Source organism: Pleurodeles waltl, chromosome 3_1, assembly GCF_031143425.1.
Source record: "Pleurodeles waltl isolate 20211129_DDA chromosome 3_1, aPleWal1.hap1.20221129, whole genome shotgun sequence".
In the NCBI taxonomy this organism is placed as follows: Eukaryota; Metazoa; Chordata; class Amphibia; order Caudata; family Salamandridae; genus Pleurodeles; species Pleurodeles waltl.
The window spans coordinates 558,032,995-558,051,334 of NC_090440.1; the positions used below are offsets into that span (position 1 = coordinate 558,032,995).

At 41.9% G+C, this 18,340-nt stretch overlaps 1 protein-coding gene across 1 annotated transcript in view; it reads left to right on the plus strand.

Annotated features, from left to right (window-relative positions):
• ADAMTS7 (ADAM metallopeptidase with thrombospondin type 1 motif 7) overlaps positions 1-18,340 on the plus strand; it is a 431,623-nt gene that overhangs the window by 285,416 nt on the left and 127,867 nt on the right. Inside the window, exon 16 of the mRNA XM_069222951.1 lies at positions 8,173-8,314. Within this exon, the coding sequence (XP_069079052.1) occupies positions 8,173-8,314 (142 nt within the window). The remainder of the gene's footprint in view (positions 1-8,172; positions 8,315-18,340) is intronic.

Here is an 18,340-nt window from a genome sequence, read left to right on the forward strand (position 1 = left end):
GTGTTTGGCCGGCCGTCTGAGGCACAGACCCCAGGCTTGTGTCTGAGCGGCAGTGGCTGCAGTGGACGCTGATTACATGTTCGGTTTAGCATGTAAGCAGCTCCAGGATTGCTGGGGAGCCTCTGCAATCCTGACCATGCTTACATGCTAGGTCCAGCATGTAAGCAGCACCAGGATTGCTGGGGAGTCTGTGTCGGTGTCCCAGCGAGTGCTGGGACACCACATCAACAAAAGAGGAGTGACGAACGAGGCTGCAGCGTCCCTAAAAGTAAGTTTAATTTCTTTTATTTTCTTTTATTTTGTATTTTCTCTCCTCGTGTCTGCTCTTCCCCGCCCCCCATAATACTCCCCTTCCCCTTGTGATTTGCAGAGGCCGCCGCTGGTGGTAACACGGTGCATCTTTAACTAGGTGTTCTGGACTCTAACTAGGTGAATGTGCCATACCACAATGAGTGAGCTCCTAGCACAGCTGCAGCTGGGAGTTGCTAGGGTGAAAATGTAATGCTGAAAGGTAGACTGGCTATATGAAGCCACCGGTCACCCTTTGAGTGTGCATGTGGAACCTGACCTTCATTTGAAAGGGAGACAGAGATCCCCTTGCAGGGGAATGTCATGAGTCACAGCACCTGCCTGCAGAGGGATGTGTAGTGGGTCCATGGGATCCTATTTCCCCCTTTCCATGAGGCACTCTCCGTAGTTGCACTGACTGTGCACCACCTTTGTCTATAATACAGCATGGATGCAGAGGCTAAGTGTTTCCTCATTTACATGGGGCCATTTTGCAAATGAGGGAGCTCTCTCAAGCTTTTGCCAGCACTACACATGCATCATTGCGGATTTGAAACTACGGAAGGAGCCACACAAGCAACTGTGGCACCAGCTGGATGCTGACTCTGCTGCCCCCCCCCCCACACCTGCCAAAGTCAAGCACTCTTACCCACTCTCCCCTCATAGCCGACATGCACTTCTGTTTCATTCCCTTGTATGTACCAACCTACATTCTGTTTGGGACCCCACAGCACCCTGCCCCCCAAACCTGGCAGGTACTTATACCTGTTTCCCGTCTCCGCTTTGGTCTCCCTCTCCCAGACTGCCTGAGGCACTCCCTCTCTACCCCTGTGCTCCTGGGAGCATCAGTCTGGAGCTGCATGATGCAGAGGAGAGAAGAGGCAGGACCACGGGAGCAGCAGGTGATTTTGTACTATGCACTGTGCATGAGTAGCGAGTGTGTAGGTCTGTCTGTGTGTTTGTGTTCGTGTGGGCAGGCCTGCATGCTTTTGTATATGTGCACAAGTACGTCTGTGAGTGCATATCCCTGTGTGTGTGTGTGTGTGTGCGCGTGAACATCTGTGTGTGGGGTTAAGAAGCAAGTATTTTACCCGCTGCCAATCCCAGTGAAATGCTGGACCTGGCATAATGGTAGTTATTCCTGGAAATGTTTCCTGAGCACAATGGTGGTATTACCTGGCAAAATGCAGGCATTAGCTAAGTTTTGGTAAATTGTGGTAAAATGCAGGCTCTGGCACACTGGTGGTAAATGCTGGTAAATTATTGGCCAAAGCACAACAGTGGTAATCCCTCGCAACATTATGACTGCGACACGTCTGTGGTGATTTCTGTCAACATTTGAGATCTGGGACAATTGTAATAATTCTTGGTAAAATGCTGGCCCTGTCACACTCGTGGGAATTCCTGGCAACATGCTGGCCCTGGCAAAATAGTGGTAATCCCTAGCAGCATTCTTGCTCTGGAACAGTGTTGGTATCCACAGTTGCAGTGGCGGTAATTCATGGTAAAATGAATAGGCCTGACACAGTGGTGTCAGTTCCTGGTAACATTCTGGCCCTGGCACAACAGTAATTTCTGGCAACACTGCTAATGTCTTACAAAAATGCTGCCCATAGCAGAGCGATAGTAGTTGATGGCAACATGCTGGCCCTTACACAGTGTTGATAATTCATGGTAAAATACTGGCCCTGGTACAATGGTGGTAATCTCTGTCAACATGCTGACCATGGCACGAAGGTTGGTATTCATGGCAACATGCTAACCCTAGCATAATGATGTCATCCCTGATTTACTGTGGATGGCAATGGTATGACGGTGCCATAAATGTAAATCATTTTGAACACATTACTTTTCAGGCAGTCTCGGTATTTTAGTGTGCATGGTTAGCTAACCTTTTAAAAATCCAAGACAGTTGTGTCTGTGCCATTGCCCGAGTTTTGAACACAGGGGAGATGAAATCCATTGCATTTGTCAATGCTTGGTATTCTTTGTTTTTATTTAGTTAAACTTTTAATTCAGTTTACTAGTCTGGTCATAATATGTTTTGTTGCTGTGCTGAGTCTTATTTTGTTGTGGTTGTCCTTACTTTCCAAAGGCGTTCTCTCCTCTGCTAAACCGAGAACCACTGGAGACGTTTAAGGAACCTTTTTCAGATGGATGGACACAGCCTAATTTTGTGCAATCCTTGACATATTGTTCCCTAAAGCCCGTGCCAGTACTCATACTGAGAAATAACTATAAACCTGATAGCCGGGCACTGTGAGGCAAGTTAGACTCACAAATCCCAGTAACTACAGTGCTAACCTTAAAGTTGAACACTGGCCCTTGCAAAATAGTGGTAATCCATAACAACCTTCTCCCTCTGGCAAAGTGGTGCTGCACAGATACGTCACCTGCAGGGGCTGCTCCATTTTTTCATATATTTTATTTATGATTTGTACGGTACATTTCATTTGTTTATTTGCTTGCTTTTATTTATTCTGATCATATTTATCTCCATATATTTGCATTATTGAGTTGTAGCTTATTTATCAGTTTAGGCATGTATGCCATTTCCAAGTTGTGCTGATTTCAATACTCTTTAAGAATTAATTCATTTAATTTTTTATGATTTCTATACTTAACTACTAGGTGACCGTTCTTCAGTCACCTTTCGTTTTGTCAGTCACGTTAATAAAGGAGGGAAGAACCACCAGGCGCGTTTAATCTATGGTGCTTGAGTAGTTGTTGGTACTTAAAAGGTCCCCTGCATGGCTCTGGAGAGCGTATGTCCCTGCCTTGACTTCTCCGTAGCAAGGTTTTGTTGTATTTTGAGTTTTTCTGCAGCAAATAAAACGGACTGGTATGTGCTGAGCTCTCCCCATGGCATAGATTCCTACTGCACAGAGAAGGGCTCTGTGGCTTGAGGGACACTCCATATGCACTCTCTGTTACTTGACCTGACTAGCCAAGCTTACTGGGCTGCAAAGGACTGCCAGTGGTGGCAGCAAAATATTATAAGGGAAGGATAGTCCTTTATTTATTTGCAATTTTATATAATGTGGACATGGCCCAAAGGCATCAGAGCGCTTTGCAACAGTAGCAGGATACATGGTTTACAGCGAGTCCCAGTTATAGTAATTAAACTCTGGTAGATGGCTGCAGGAGTTACCACATGAGACAACTACAGCACTTGGTCAAAAGTCGTACACTGTTAAAGCATCGATTTAGATGGCGGGGTCACATAAGGAAGGTAGTTTAGATCCTGGTGGAGAGACTACTTAAGTATTGTCAAGTGTGACTAACTAAGGTGTCTGTCAAATAGGAGGAACTTGAGGACCTTTTTGAAGGTGTCTAGGCAGGTGGTTAGGCGGAGAAAGGGAGGCAGAGAGTTCCAGGTTATTGTGCCACTAACAGAGAATGAGTGGCTCGTGTATCATTTTTGACTGAAGGTGGGGGGGTTCCAAGAGCAGGGATTGGGCATATTTGCTCCAGAGATTTTCAGTTTCTCTTTTTGATAGGAAGGTGAAGAGGAGGGCAGTGCCCTGTCCGTAATGCAGGTGGTTATGAATTGGGCCCGGGCTTAAATGGGTAGCCATTAGAGAGCTAACAAGGCAGGGAATATGTGGTCATATTTCTTGAAACCTAAAATGAAGCATGCTGCTGCATGTAGTGTTGCTCTCAGTGGGCCTAGGTGAACATTGGGAATGCCTGAGATAGAGGCAATTCCATAATTTAGTCAGGAGAGAACGAGAGGCTGCATCACTGTTTTGAGATCTTGTTCCGTAATCAATTGTCTGATGCCCCAAAGCTGCATGAGGGCCTGATTTAGTTCTTGGTGGACTAGTTACTCCATTACAACAGTTACGGATCTCCCGTCTGCTGAAATATAAATCCCACAGTATACAGTGGGATTTATATTTCGGCAGACAGGATATCCTTCACTGTTGTGATGGAGTAACCCCTCTGCCAAACTCTAAATCAGTCCGTAATTTGGTGTTATGCACTTTTGGCCATGTAGCTGTCAAGATGGAGATGATTGTCAAATGTGATACCAAGTGATCTGGCACTCTGGACAGTGGTGGGGTAGCCATCCAGGGTGGTAAGGTTAGCCAGCCATTCTTGTACTAGAGTTTGTGCTTTCAGAGGCGAAATCAAAAGAAATTCTGAGTTTTAAAGGATGGTTAGACATCCAGTTTTTAATGTTTAAGAGTGTGTTTGAGAGCAGAGCAACGTCTTCTGCGGATTTATATTTGGGTGTAATCAGCATGGAGGTGGAAGAGAATCCTGGAGTTTCTGAGAATAACTCATAGTGGTTCTAGGTAGAGGTTAAAGAGGGTTGAAGAGAGGATCAAGATTGAGAGACCCCTTGATGTACACTGACTAGTATCTAGAACGAGTTACCCATTTTTACAAATTGGGAATGGTTGGTAAGGTAGAAGGAGAGCCAGTTTAGGGCTGTGCCTCGACATCCCATGTGTTCTAGAGTGCGAAGGAGGTCCAGGTGGTCGACAGTATCGAATGCAGTGGATAAATCTAGGAGGACTGGAGGCAGGAGTTACCAGAGTCAAGGATTCTAAGGGAGTCACCGACTATTTGGTGGATCACAGTTTCTGTACTGTGGTTCTGGTGCAAACCTGATTGGAGACTGCTAGGAGGTTGTTTGTTCCAATGTGTGAAGCGAGGTTGGACGATACGCAACGTTCGATGACTTTGCCTAAAAATGGGAGTTGAGAGACTGGGCGTTAGTTGTTCATGTTCTCTGGATCAAGAGGTTGTTTTTTCAAGACCGTAGAGAATTGACCCACTTGTAGTCTTTCTGGAAATAGGCCATGTTTATAGAGAGGAGTTGACCATGGTGATCCATTTGAGAAGTAGATGAGTGGCAAGAGGTTTGCTAATAGAACCTGGAATGGTGTCCTGAAGGTGATTTGAGGGTCTTACTTCATAGAGTGTTTGCTGTAGGTCCCTTTCAGAAATTGGGGAGAAAGAGGACCATAATTGCGGCACCTTGTGTGGTAGAACGCCATCCGTTTCTTGGGAGTCACTGGTGGGTAACGAGATATGGTTATCTCTAAAAAACTTTATCAAAGAATTCCACAACGTTGTTGCAGGGGGTCATGGATGACTTAGGAACTGAAGTGGTGGAAGGGTTTGAAGTCTGCATGATAACCTCAAGCAGGCGTTTTGGTTTGTTCTTTATAGAAGTCACGAGGGCTTTGATATGGAAGGATTTGGCTCTGAGGAGTTGATCTTTGCATTGTTTTCACGCTTTGCGAAGCTTAATCATATTCAGCCTTTACGTCTGCCAGAAAGAGTTCCTGCTCGCTGCAAATGTGTTTCTTTCTTGGTGTGCCAGTACTCTTTGACCGTGTTAAGAACTGTTTGGATCCTAATTCATTAAAAATCTCCCAGATGCTTTTTTATATCATAAGAGACCCCAAAAAGGAGATTAAAATCAGTCACTGCTAACATTTGAGTGCAGTGTAACTAGCGTGGAAGGCTTCTGTAATACTGCTGCTACTCCTCCTCTTCTTCCCCTTATTCTATCAACAAGAGACATACAGTACTTTTCCAGAATTCAATTAGGTTCTTTTTTATCCAGCTACACTTCTGAAATAAAGAGACTACAAATGCTACTATCTATATTTAAACAATGCATCTCAGTTTGATGGACGTTTGCAATCTCGTGTTAATAAGTGCAAACCGAGACTGACTTTTTTTTTTAGGTGTGGCTGAATAGCACACTTGTCTGCCTGACTTATTTTATTTTTACCAATGCTTAAAGTAAAGATACAGTGACAGTTGGTGCAGCTGAAAAGTATTTCTCTCTCATCCCACGCTGTTGACTGCTTCACATAACATCCTGCTTCCTAAGAAGTGCTTGTGGTGCAGTGCATGAGCGGCTGTTTTACAAATCAAAGGTACACAAATCATTATACATTGCACGTTTAATCTTTTAGATTTACTGTATAGAGAAAGCACTGTTTTTTTTTTCAACTTGATTTCTCACTGCAATAGGCTTTTTTTAACGATGTTTTAGCCGGGACTCAGAATAGAAGCCAGGCCTATCAGCTTTTAATGCTTATTGATTTGGGTAATACGATCATGAATTAGTTTTTCTTTGTGAATTTTGCTATTCCTCTGGCAACCAATTATTGTATTTGATTCAAATGCTCTGTGTTGACCATTGGGTTTTGGTAAAGTAAGATATAATTTCTTGCAACTTTTGATAGTTTTCCTTAAAAATCGATGCTCATTTCTCCTGCTCTCTCTAAAACAGAAGTCTTCAAACCGGGGGGCGGGCCCCCATAGGGGGGCCTCAAGTGATCCCGGGGCGGGGGCCAGACTCGGGCCAAAATAAATATTATACAGATAACAGGCCTTTGTTTTAAGCAGAAGCACGTTATTGCAGTTTTTAAAAGGTAACAGTACTTAACTGCAATGTTTAAATAGGTTTAGACAAATTTAAACATTGCCATGTTTATAAAATAATTGTGAATAATTCTGAGGGGGCCCCAATGATTTTTATTTTTCAACTGGGGGGGCGCGGCATTAAAAAGTTTGGAGACCTCTGCTCTAAAGGTATAGACATCAAAATGTAAATTCTTACTGCATTCGCTCTCAAGCCCGTTCACTTACTTACCTGCGGAACACATACTTATTCCAATGAAATGTGGATAAGAGAAAGTGTGCTGTTTATGCTGTGAGGAGTGTGACTGGCTATGTGTTTCCTTCTCTGCTGATTATAAGCCATTTTTGCAAAACATTTTGACCCTTGATATAAGTCAATCCCCATTCCTTAGTGTCATAGTACCTTGAAGGCCTTCCACAATGATTAAAGAACAATTAGTTATTTAGGGTTTCAAGCTCTCTCATGTCCAATGTAGAATCCAGATTTTGGTTCGTGAAAGGCTGCTTTCCAGACAGGTAAAGTCATGTGAAGGTGAGCTTTTATACAAGCCTCCTGCCCTTCTCTGCCCCAACAAGCCCACACAACAGACATTTGGGCCCTGTGCATCTACATAGCTCCCTTATGTGCTGCTCCCTTAGAGATGAGATGATGCAGGCGGCACGTGGAAACCTGCAAAGGTGTATGTCAGTGAACTCAAGGCAGTGCTTTCATTTGGTTGAGTTTCCCATCTCGGGCCATCACAGAACTAATATTAAAAGAAAGCCTTGGCCAGAACAGCTAACACCTGCCTAAAAACAAAACTGTTTCAAAGTAAGTGGTCACGTTTAACACTCAGTTACCTCTACTGTTCCTCCTACAGCAATGTCCTCCAGTTCACCCATGACCATTGACTGGAAACCAAACATGGAGGTGCTGACAATGCTCCTTCCTCTCCACTAAAAACAAGACCAGAGTTCAACCTCAACAAATGCCATTATAGCTTCGACTCCTACCATTTACTCTGCGTGCTGTCATCCAGAGCAACTTCATTGCTGCCATAGAGGCTGGGAATCCCCGAGAAGGCTTGTAGCATGCACCATCTTGGTTTAGTGCTTTAACACCAGAGTAGACAGGCTTTGAGGCTTACAGCACTTTTAAATTATGCTTGAAAAGAATAAGCCAGCTCTCCATTGGTTCCTCTCCAGATTACTGCTTTTGTGCTGTCACCACATAGGAAATAGCAAGGCCCCAGATTTGAACCTACCGCCGGAGCTCCTCGAATCTGGAACCGTCTACGAACAGGCTAGCTTCATTCTCATATAAAATATTTTAGTAATCATTCTGGGATCCTAACAACATGGAAGCTATTCAAAAACCAAATCTGAGGTGGGTGCTCTCATCTCATTCATGAGCTTTTGTTAAAGGTTAAGTAACTTTATTTTACTTACCTTTGTATTGCAAATACTTGGATGTGTGGTGAATTTATCCGCATTTTGTTTATGTCTTTACAGTTGCTGTTTCAGGAGACAAATCCAGGGGTTCGCTTTGAATACATTATCCACAGAGAACTAGACAATGATAATGAGATCCCACCTCCTGACTTCTCCTGGCGATATGGATCATGGACCAAGTGCACTGCTACCTGTGGGACAGGTAAGATACAGACATCTGAGCCAACAGAAGCCTGGCCATTCGCAGGTGAGCCCTTTCCTGAAAGAACAACCATTGGTGTCTGGTGAGAGGCAGTGACCTCTGCCCAGTGCTCACTGACCTGGAACCAGTTGAGGCTCCCAGCTCTAAAAAGGTGCGGGTGGCGCATGGGGGCGAGGGGAGCAGGGGGTACATTTAATACATAAAAAATGGAAGAAAAAAACGTACCTGATCCGCCAACTCTCCTTTCCATCATTGCTGCAGGCACAAGCTTCCAGCCTGCCCTGCAGCCAATTCTGACACTGCTCAGAGCAGCATCAGGATTGGCTGGGAGCAACCAGCCAGGGCGTTCCCAGGCAGACTGGGAGCCTTTCTCCAGCCGGGCAACTGTGTTGCTAGGCTGGAGAGAGCCTACTGCACATGTGTGTTTGACCGACCCAAGACAGCCGGCCAAACATACTGAGGTGGAGTGCACTGCTAGTCACCCACATAGCCCCGCATCTTTCAGAATGAAAGGATAAGTCCTGAAAGGTTTGCAGGTGGGGCGACGCTCCTCTGCCCTCATGGAGGAGCCGCCCCTGGCTGCAAGAGTTGAGAGATGTGGACAGCAGTACCTTCCGTGTCAGAGGAAAGACAGAGACCTTAGCCAATCATGTCCTGTCACTGACACCACTGGCACCATGCCTTGGCGCCTGCAAAAAACAGTGACCTCAGCCAAGAGTCCAAGGTTTGTTGCAGATGGGGTAGAGAAACCTCAATCAAGAACATTATGACCCAGCAGAGGTGATATACAGGAAGTGCTGAGATATTTTACATACTTACATTATGAGTGACATAGACCTTGCACTTTGACAAACTTGACTTGTAGCAATGGCAGAGGTGTTGGCATCACCAAAGAAAACATCCACCTGCTAGTGGTGAAAGGAGGGACGATTATGAGCACCATGGCCTCTTAAAAGTATAAAACAATTGTAGCCATCTGTAGCTCAAGTGCTCCTGCACAATTAAATCTATATCAGCCTACTGAGAAGTGCCTGTACTGTGAACCATTGCAGCAGTCCTACCAAGAAGGGTTGGTACTGTCCCATTATAAGTATGTCAGTGCTGTGAAGAACTACTGAAACTGTCTAAGAACAGTGCTGCTGCCTGCTGAGAAATGTTAAGGATTGTGGGAGGAAGGGACGGAGAGAGACTTCATTCGTACTACCACATACCCAGAATGTACTATGTGCACTATCATGCCACAAAGTTTACATGTTTAGAAATTTCAAGACATTCACCATAAAATGACCTCCTGATATTTCATCGTGTCATAGAGGTGGGGGAACTGCTTTGTTTCAGATGACTGACCCTTAGCCTGCTCTGCTGTGGAAACCCATTTACAGCAGGCCCACTGCCAAAGCATTATCTCCATGCAATGCTTTTTCCTTTTTCCTGTCTCACACAGCAAAGCATGGTCTGGTGGTCAAGGATTGAGGAAAACAAGAGCAATGTTGTCAATGTAATTGGAGATAATTCTCTGTGTGTCAGGAACATTGATTTGTTTTCTTCCTTACTTTGAGGGTCCAGTCCATTATGCAACCATAACACTGCTATCTAGTAGCACTAGGCATTTCCCCAAAAGTGCTTCCATTAAATAACATTTGATTATGAAAAATTAACTTAAGATCGTAGGCACACATTTGGAGTATGAAGGGGTCTGAAAGGTGGCTATACTTGTAGGAGTCCTGCAGGTTCAACAATAGTACTCTACTGCTCAGGGTTACCTAAATAAACCGAAGAGCATTGCTGTAGATTGGGTGATTCCCACTCAGGTTCAATGGAGTTTAATAATAGGACTGGGTAGGGAAAGGAGAAAGCTGACAGAGGGCCTCATTACGACTTTGGTGGTCCTAAAAGCAGATTGCCAAAGCCATGGGTATGACGCCACCATCATACCGGTGGCATTTTCGCTAAGCGTGTTACAATGTGAGCATTGTAATACATGGTTCCGGCGGCCTGGATAGCGGGAACAATGCTCGAATATCAGCCTTGTCTCCTTTAAGGGAGCTGAGGCCAATATCCTAGCGCTCCAGCACCCTTGGAATGAATACTGTCTGCAGTGCAGACATTGTGCATTCTGACGGAGCTGGGCAGAGGGACCCTAGCACTGGCTTTTTGCCAGCCTTTACATGGCGGGTCCCATCATTAAAAGGTTGGCAGAAAGTGGGGTTGTAATCAGCCAGGTGGCGCTAAGTTCAGAATCACCCTGGCTGGTTACAACTGTGACCGCTGTCACCCAGTTGGGAACAATGTTCCTGGCAGCAATGGTGTCCTCCTGGCAGGTCTGCCCACCGGGGTTGAAATGTCACTGCGAAGCTGTCAGTCCTAGGACGGCCAGTCTCGTAATAAGGCCCATAGTTATTAAACACATTTTGGCTTGCATACGCTTCCTGGGCAGCCTGGTTCTGCAGCAGTTGACATCACAGGATTGCTGGGCTTATCTCTGCAGTCATTGAGACAGTGTTTAAGACTGGAGAGGAAACACTATGTATTGCAGGTGTGTTGCAAAGATAAGGTTCTGTAGTCCTTAATATGCAGAGACCGTGCCATGCACCCATTGTGACCCATGAGAGTCATATTAAGGTCAGATACTGTAACCACTGTGACAGCAGAGAGGCCCAGGAAGGCAATAACATGCAGTTAAAGTGATGCGTAGATACCAGCCAGGCACTGAGGTAATTCTAATGGGAAGTGATTAGTCTGTGCACTCGGGTGGCAGCAGGTGCAAAAGCAGGTTCGGCTAAAACTCTGAAAAAAGAGGAAACCAGAGAGACCAAGCTTTGAAACAAGTGTGAAAGGGAAGCGTCCCAGAAACGCTGGACTATGCTTTGACATGGAAGAGCCTATCATTTACTATGATGCAGCGAGAAAGAAACGGAGAGGCATGTGCTGTTTAGAATACAGAAATGAGCAGAGATATCAGAATCAAAGATTAGTTTTCAAACTGACGGAGAACGTGCTGTGTTCGTGGAGATTAGAAATAGCTGGCTGCAACATATGACATATTCTGTCATCTGAATAGGGTGTTTGGACAAATTATTGAATTCAAAATATCGTTCTACAAAAATATTGTTTCTAGAATATTGTAATGTCAAATATATTGTGGATACGAATATCGTAGGTAAGAATATTGTTTTAAGTGTTGTTTTTATTATTGTTATAAAGAATGTTGTAAAGAATATTGTTTTGTAAATTATCGCGGTATATATTATTATTTTTTATTGTTTTTGTACATTTTTTCATAAGATTTAATTAGTGTTTTATGTTAATTTTAATGTTAATATTTAGAATTAATGTGTGTCTATTTTGAAAAACTATGAATATTTTTAATTATTATTTTTAATAATTCTTAATAATGTATTCATTCATATATATGTTATGTTAAAGGAATGGGATGTTGAGCTTATGGGGAAAAGGGCGGGGAGATTATCAAATATTTGAATTATTATTTGTTTGCAAATTTGTTTTTTTATAAATTAAAATTAATTTAAGATGTTTGTTTTTGAATGTGTTCATTTAAAATGTTTTGTTTTATTTGTTAGATTTATAAAATTGTTAAAATTTGTATAGCTTTTTTTCTATTTATGTATTATAAATGTATTACTTTTGGTGATCTTTTAAATTTTGCATTTTATTTATTGTTTTGCATCAAATATATTTTTCAAATATTTAATATTAATTTGATATTTTATTTTGATATACTTATATTTTACAAATAACATCTTTTAAATTTAATGTATTTATTAAGTAATTTATAATCTGTTGTATTATTTTAAAAGTATATACAATTTTAATTGTGAACTAAAATAGTATAATTAAATGTATGCTTTAGTCTAGCATAAATAATACTTTATTGTTTTTTTTTCCATTGGAATTACTTACACATGATATTTATATGATATCTATATCTCTCTCTCTCTCTCTCTCGCTATATCTCTCTCTCTCTCGCTATATATATATATATATATATATAGAGAGAGAGATAGATATATATAGATATAACGCCACTAACGCCACTAACGCCACTAGGTAATATATACAGGGAGTGCAGAATTATTAGGCAAATGAGTATTTTGACCACATCATCCTCTTCATGCATGTTGTCTTACTCCAAGCTGTATAGGCTCAAAAGCCTACTACCAATTAAGCATATTAGGTGATGTGCATCTCTGTAATGAGAAGGGGTGTGGTCTAATGACATCAACACCCTATATCAGGTGTGCATAATTATTAGGCAACTTCCTTTCCTTTGGCAAAATGGGTCAAAAGAAGGACTTGACAGGCTCAGAAAAGTCAAAAATAGAGAGATATCTTGCAGAGGGATGCAGCACTCTTAAAATTGCAAAGCTTCTGAAGCGTGATCATCGAACAATCAAGCGTTTCATTCAAAATAGTCAACAGGGTCGCAAGAAGCGTGTGGAAAAACCAAGGCGCAAAATAACTGCCCATGAACTGAGAAAAGTCAAGCGTGCAGCTGCCACGATGCCACTTGCCACCAGTTTGGCCATATTTCAGAGCTGCAACATCACTGGAGTGCCCAAAAGCACAAGGTGTGCAATACTCAGAGACATGGCCAAGGTAAGAAAGGCTGAAAGACGACCACCACTGAACAAGACACACAAGCTGAAACGTCAAGACTGGGCCAAGAAATATCTCAAGACTGATTTTTCTAAGGTTTTATGGACTGATGAAATGAGAGTGAGTCTTGATGGGCCAGATGGATGGGCCCGTGGCTGGATTGGTAAAGGGCAGAGAGCTCCAGTCCGACTCAGACGCCAGCAAGGTGGAGGTGGAGTACTGGTTTGGGCTGGTATCATCAAAGATGAGCTTGTGGGGCCTTTTCGGGTTGAGGATGGAGTCAAGCTCAACTCCCAGTCCTACTGCCAGTTCCTGGAAGACACCTTCTTCAAGCAGTGGTACAGGAAGAAGTCTGCATCCTTCAAGAAAAACATGATTTTCATGCAGGACAATGCTCCATCACACGCGTCCAAGTACTCCACAGCGTGGCTGGCAAGAAAGGGTATAAAAGAAGGAAATCTAATGACATGGCCTCCTTGTTCACCTGATCTGAACCCCATTGAGAACCTGTGGTCCATCATCAAATGTGAGATTTACAAGGAGGGAAAACAGTACACCTCTCTGAACAGTGTCTGGGAGGCTGTGGTTGCTGCTGCACGCAATGTTGATGGTGAACAGATCAAAACACTGACAGAATCCATGGATGGCAGGCTTTTGAGTGTCCTTGCAAAGAAAGGTGGCTATATTGGTCACTGATTTGTTTTTGTTTTGTTTTTGAATGTCAGAAATGTATATTTGTGAAGGTTGAGATGTTATATTGGTTTCACTGGTAATAATAAATAATTGAAATGGGTATATATTTGTTTTTTGTTAAGTTGCCTAATAATTATGCACAGTAATAGTCACCTGCACACACAGATATCCCCCTAACATAGCTAAAACTAAAAACAAACTAAAAACTACTTCCAAAAATATTCAGCTTTGATATTTATGATTTTTTTGGGTTCATTGAGAACATGGTTGTTGTTCAATAATAAAATTAATCCTCAAAAATACAACTTGCCTAATAATTCTGCACTCCCTGTATATATATATATATATATATATATATATATATATATATATAGAGAGAGAGAGAGAGAGATATATAGATATATAGGATATATATGTATATATATCCTATATATCTATATATATAGAGAGAGAAATAGAGATAGATATATATAGATATATATATATTACCTAGTGGCGTTAGTTATAGTTAGGAACTAGTTTTATATAAAAAGTGGTTTTTTTACTTGCCTAGATCTTTAGCACCGCTTAACGAATCTTAACAAACTTTCCAAAAAATGTTGCCATTCACGTCAGCTGCTGTCTGGATAGTTTAAGGGGGTGTCCCAAAACGTGTTTTCCCCATCTATTTTTCCATAGCGTTTTTGAACGAGTGATAACGCCGAAACTACTGGACAGAATTACACCAAATTTGGCAGAAAGGTAGGTCCTGGTCTAGAAAGCGACATTTTCTTTGTTTTGGTGTAAATACTTTCAGTAGTTTTTGAGAAATTAAGGGGAAAACTAATTTATATATGTAGGGACATGAAAGATGTGCAGCCCCTATCAATCTTGTGCTGAGATCTGACTGGCTGACAACACTTCAAAAACAGAAGCCGTTGAAATGTTGTCAGCCATCTTGGTACTCGGCTGAAGCACAGTCCCAGAAAAAAAGTGAAAAATAAAGAAAAGGGTCCAGGGTACGAACACCCTGACCCCTTAGCCCCAAGGGCTAAAAAGCATTTTTTAATTTTACAGCCGGAGTTGCGGTGGATCTGTGGATCTGCCGTAAATTAAAAAAACAAAACGAAGCGCGGACTCCCGTTCTTCGTTATGATAAAGCCTCCTGCCCCCCCCCCCAACTACCCTGGGAAACACCACCTCCCCAGGGCTGTGATTAAATATGCGGGGGACATGCTGCCCCAGGGATCACTACCTCTCTGGGGCATTAAAGTAAAAATATGCAGGTGGGCCACTTGGCCCCTCCCACTACCCCAGGGACCACCACCTCCCCAGGGTGTTAAAGTAAAAATATGCGGACGGGGATGCCCAGCCCCCCACTCTACCTCGGGGACCACCACCTCCCCGGGGCGATCAATGTGATTTATGCAGGGGGTTTGTGCCCCAGCCGTGCCTCGGTGACCACCACCCCCGGGGCAAAATGCGTCAATTGTGTGAGAGAGGCCGCACAGCCCCGGGATCACCACCTCCCGGGATTTTTATTTTATTGATTTTCCGGGGGCGCACTGACCCCCTTTAGCCCTGGGGTCACCACCTCCCCGGGGCTATAGCTATAGGCTTGTGTCCTATGCTAACTATAACTTATGCCATTGCCATACACTGCTAATTACCCCACAAATTACGGCACCCATGACATCTTTGATAACATCCTTGATAATATCAATTTCATATTTGCAGTAAAAAAAAACTAGGAAAAACACTGTGCATGGTGGGGGCGTGAGTTATAGTTACCTTAGGGTACAAGTTATATTTACTTGAGATAAGTAACTATAACTGGTGAATTTCTATGGTTTGGTTTGTTTAAAATCTGTGCCTAACTATAAAACTATAACGTCCCTGTAACCTTTGTTTTTATATATATATATATATATATATATATATATATATATATATATATCTGTATTATGATTATTCATTTTTATTTAAAATATTATTAATTATATGTATTAATTATTACATATCATTTAATTATGTACATATTACAGTTTATTAATGTATGTTTAGTCAATGTATTAGTTTATGGTGTGTGTTATTTATGTAGTAGATGTTATTATTATTCAATTTATTATAAATATTTACTTTAAAAATATATATGTCAATAATTTGTCTTAATTTATATATTTTCATATTTCTACCTCTTAATTATACTAAAATAATTTATCCAACAGGAGTGGGGAAATTTATTTGCACCCATTTCTACTTAAAAATCATCTCTAAAATGACTTAGACTGGAGTGGGAATAGTAAATGTCACTCCTTTAGTGCCCAACACTTTCATAAAATGTTTAGTTTGGACTGGGAATAGTAAATCTTACCTCTTTAGAGTCTAACACCTTCCCATAAGTAGTGTAGCTTGGAATGGCAGTAGAAAATCGTAATTCTTTAGTGTCCAACACCTTTCCCTACATGGCTTAAAATGGAGTGGGAATAGTAAATGTTACCCCTTTAGTGTCCAATGCCTTCACCTAAATGGTTTAGATTGGAGTGGGAACAGTAAATGTGACCTCTTTAGTGTCAAATCATTCCCCTAAACAGTTTGAATTGGAGTGGGTATTGCTTTTTTCACACACATTAATAATACTTGCATTTTTTATTAATAAAGGTACATGACACAGTTTATAATGTTTATTTTTTTAACATTTATTCAATGTATATGTGAACATTTGTAATACATATATGTTTGTACACCTAAGAATACATTTTAATGCAGTACAGAACATTGTTTAGTATTTATTTTCTACATTCCTTTCCAGTATGGTACATTAATATTTTTTAAATATATACATTTGTGCAACATGTTTTTCACATTTTATATAGTTTTTAAGTCTATTATTATAAATAATGGTATATTATTCATGTTTTGTTGTTATAGTATTATTTATTTTACACTTTAAGTAACTGTTTCATTTAACATTAATTGATATTGTTTACATTTTTATAACAATTCTGTAGATTATTTAAAGTCAAATTATTTTCTATAGTGAAATAGTCTTTATGTTTGTTTTAGGGCCTGATTAGGAGTTCGGCGGACGGGAAGATCCGTCTGCCAAACGTCTGACGGGGAGGTTGCAGCCACCCTGGCTACCTCCCCACTGGATCCATTATGTCTTTCTTGCTGGGCAGACAGGCGGAAACCAAGGTTTCTGCCCGTCAGCCCAGTGGGAAAGTGGCGGCAAAATTGTCACTGGCTTGTAATCGAGCTGGCAGCAATGCTGCCACTGCAGGGGGCACCAGCACCCTTGCAGTGCTCATTGTCTGCATAGCAGACAGTGAGCATTGCGAGGGTGCTTGTTCAGGAGACCCCTGCCCTGCCCATGCCAAGAGCATGGGCAATGCCGGGCAGCCCCTGTGGACCCCTGAACCTGTTCTCCACCAGCCTTTTCATGGCAGTGATACCACCATAAAAAGGCTGGCGGAGAAGCAGGTCATAATCAGCAGGGCAGTGCTGCTTGCAGCGCCACCCTGGCTGATTCCCGCCTCCGCCACCGTCAGCCTGTCGAGATCGCCAGCCTTGTAATGAGGCCCTCAGTTTAGTGGGCATTTTCATTTACTGTTAACTTTATTTTTGTAGTCTTTGTGTAATTTTTCTTGACATTTTTCCTGGGGGTAAGTCACAGTAGGGTGCTGCTACCTGTCAGAGAAGGTAAAACCTTTTATAGGGTTTTCTGTAGGTTTTTTGGGGAGAGGGTGCATAAAGGTAGAACTAGTTAATGGTAGTCAGAGTGTTGGTTTCTACTGTTTTGGTGTTTTATTTGTGTTTTGTGTTATTCTGTTTAATAGTGTTCTCTGTTAGGCCTAGTTAGAGTTTGGTAGTACTGTATCATTGTTTTACATAATGTTATGTTATGTGTTTTGCATAGTTTTAATCCAATGTTTATATATCATTTGCTAGTGTTTGCTGTGGGTTGTAATTGTATGTTTTTACAGGTTTATGGATCTGAAGTTATTGTATTGATGTTTGGATTTTGCATTCTTTCTCAAGAAAATTATTTTGATTGCTAGTAAACCATTATTTTTAGTTTTGATTTCCTTTGATTTTTTGGGGTTTCCTGGGGCATTTTGTTTTACAACTTTTCAGTTTTTTTATGGTTTCTTATGACATTAAATTGGTTCATTGGATTTAAAATGGACCTGTTTAACTTTTTCATTTTTTTGGAGCTTTTTTGGATTTATTTTTCCTGTTTTTGGTGGGATGTATTTTACAACATGGATATTCGTGAAGATCCACAACTACAGAATAGTAGGCTTTATTTATGTAAATATTTGTGGGTGGGAAATGTTATATTATATATGTGTGTTTGATATCATTGTTAGGTCTTAGGGCTTGATTATGATTTTCGGCGGTCTGACCGCCGGACTACCAATATGGCTTCTTGAGCCATGGCGCTGTCGTACACATTCCACCATGGTATTTGGAATTTGGGTTAGCGTCTGTGTCCAGAGTGGGGCAGTCTGCCACTCCAGGTGTCTTGAAAGTAGTGTATTAGAGGACTTAGGGCCTCATTATGAGTTTGTCTGCCACCGCCAAAATCTCACGGGTAGGACCCCACCTCCATGGCTGTGACGCCCCCGAGCTTATTACAATGTTTCTGCTAGGCTGGCCGGCTGGCGGGAGCATTGTAATACGTGGTTCCCCACCGGGCTGCCCGGCAGGAACAGTGCTACGTTATTGGCCTCA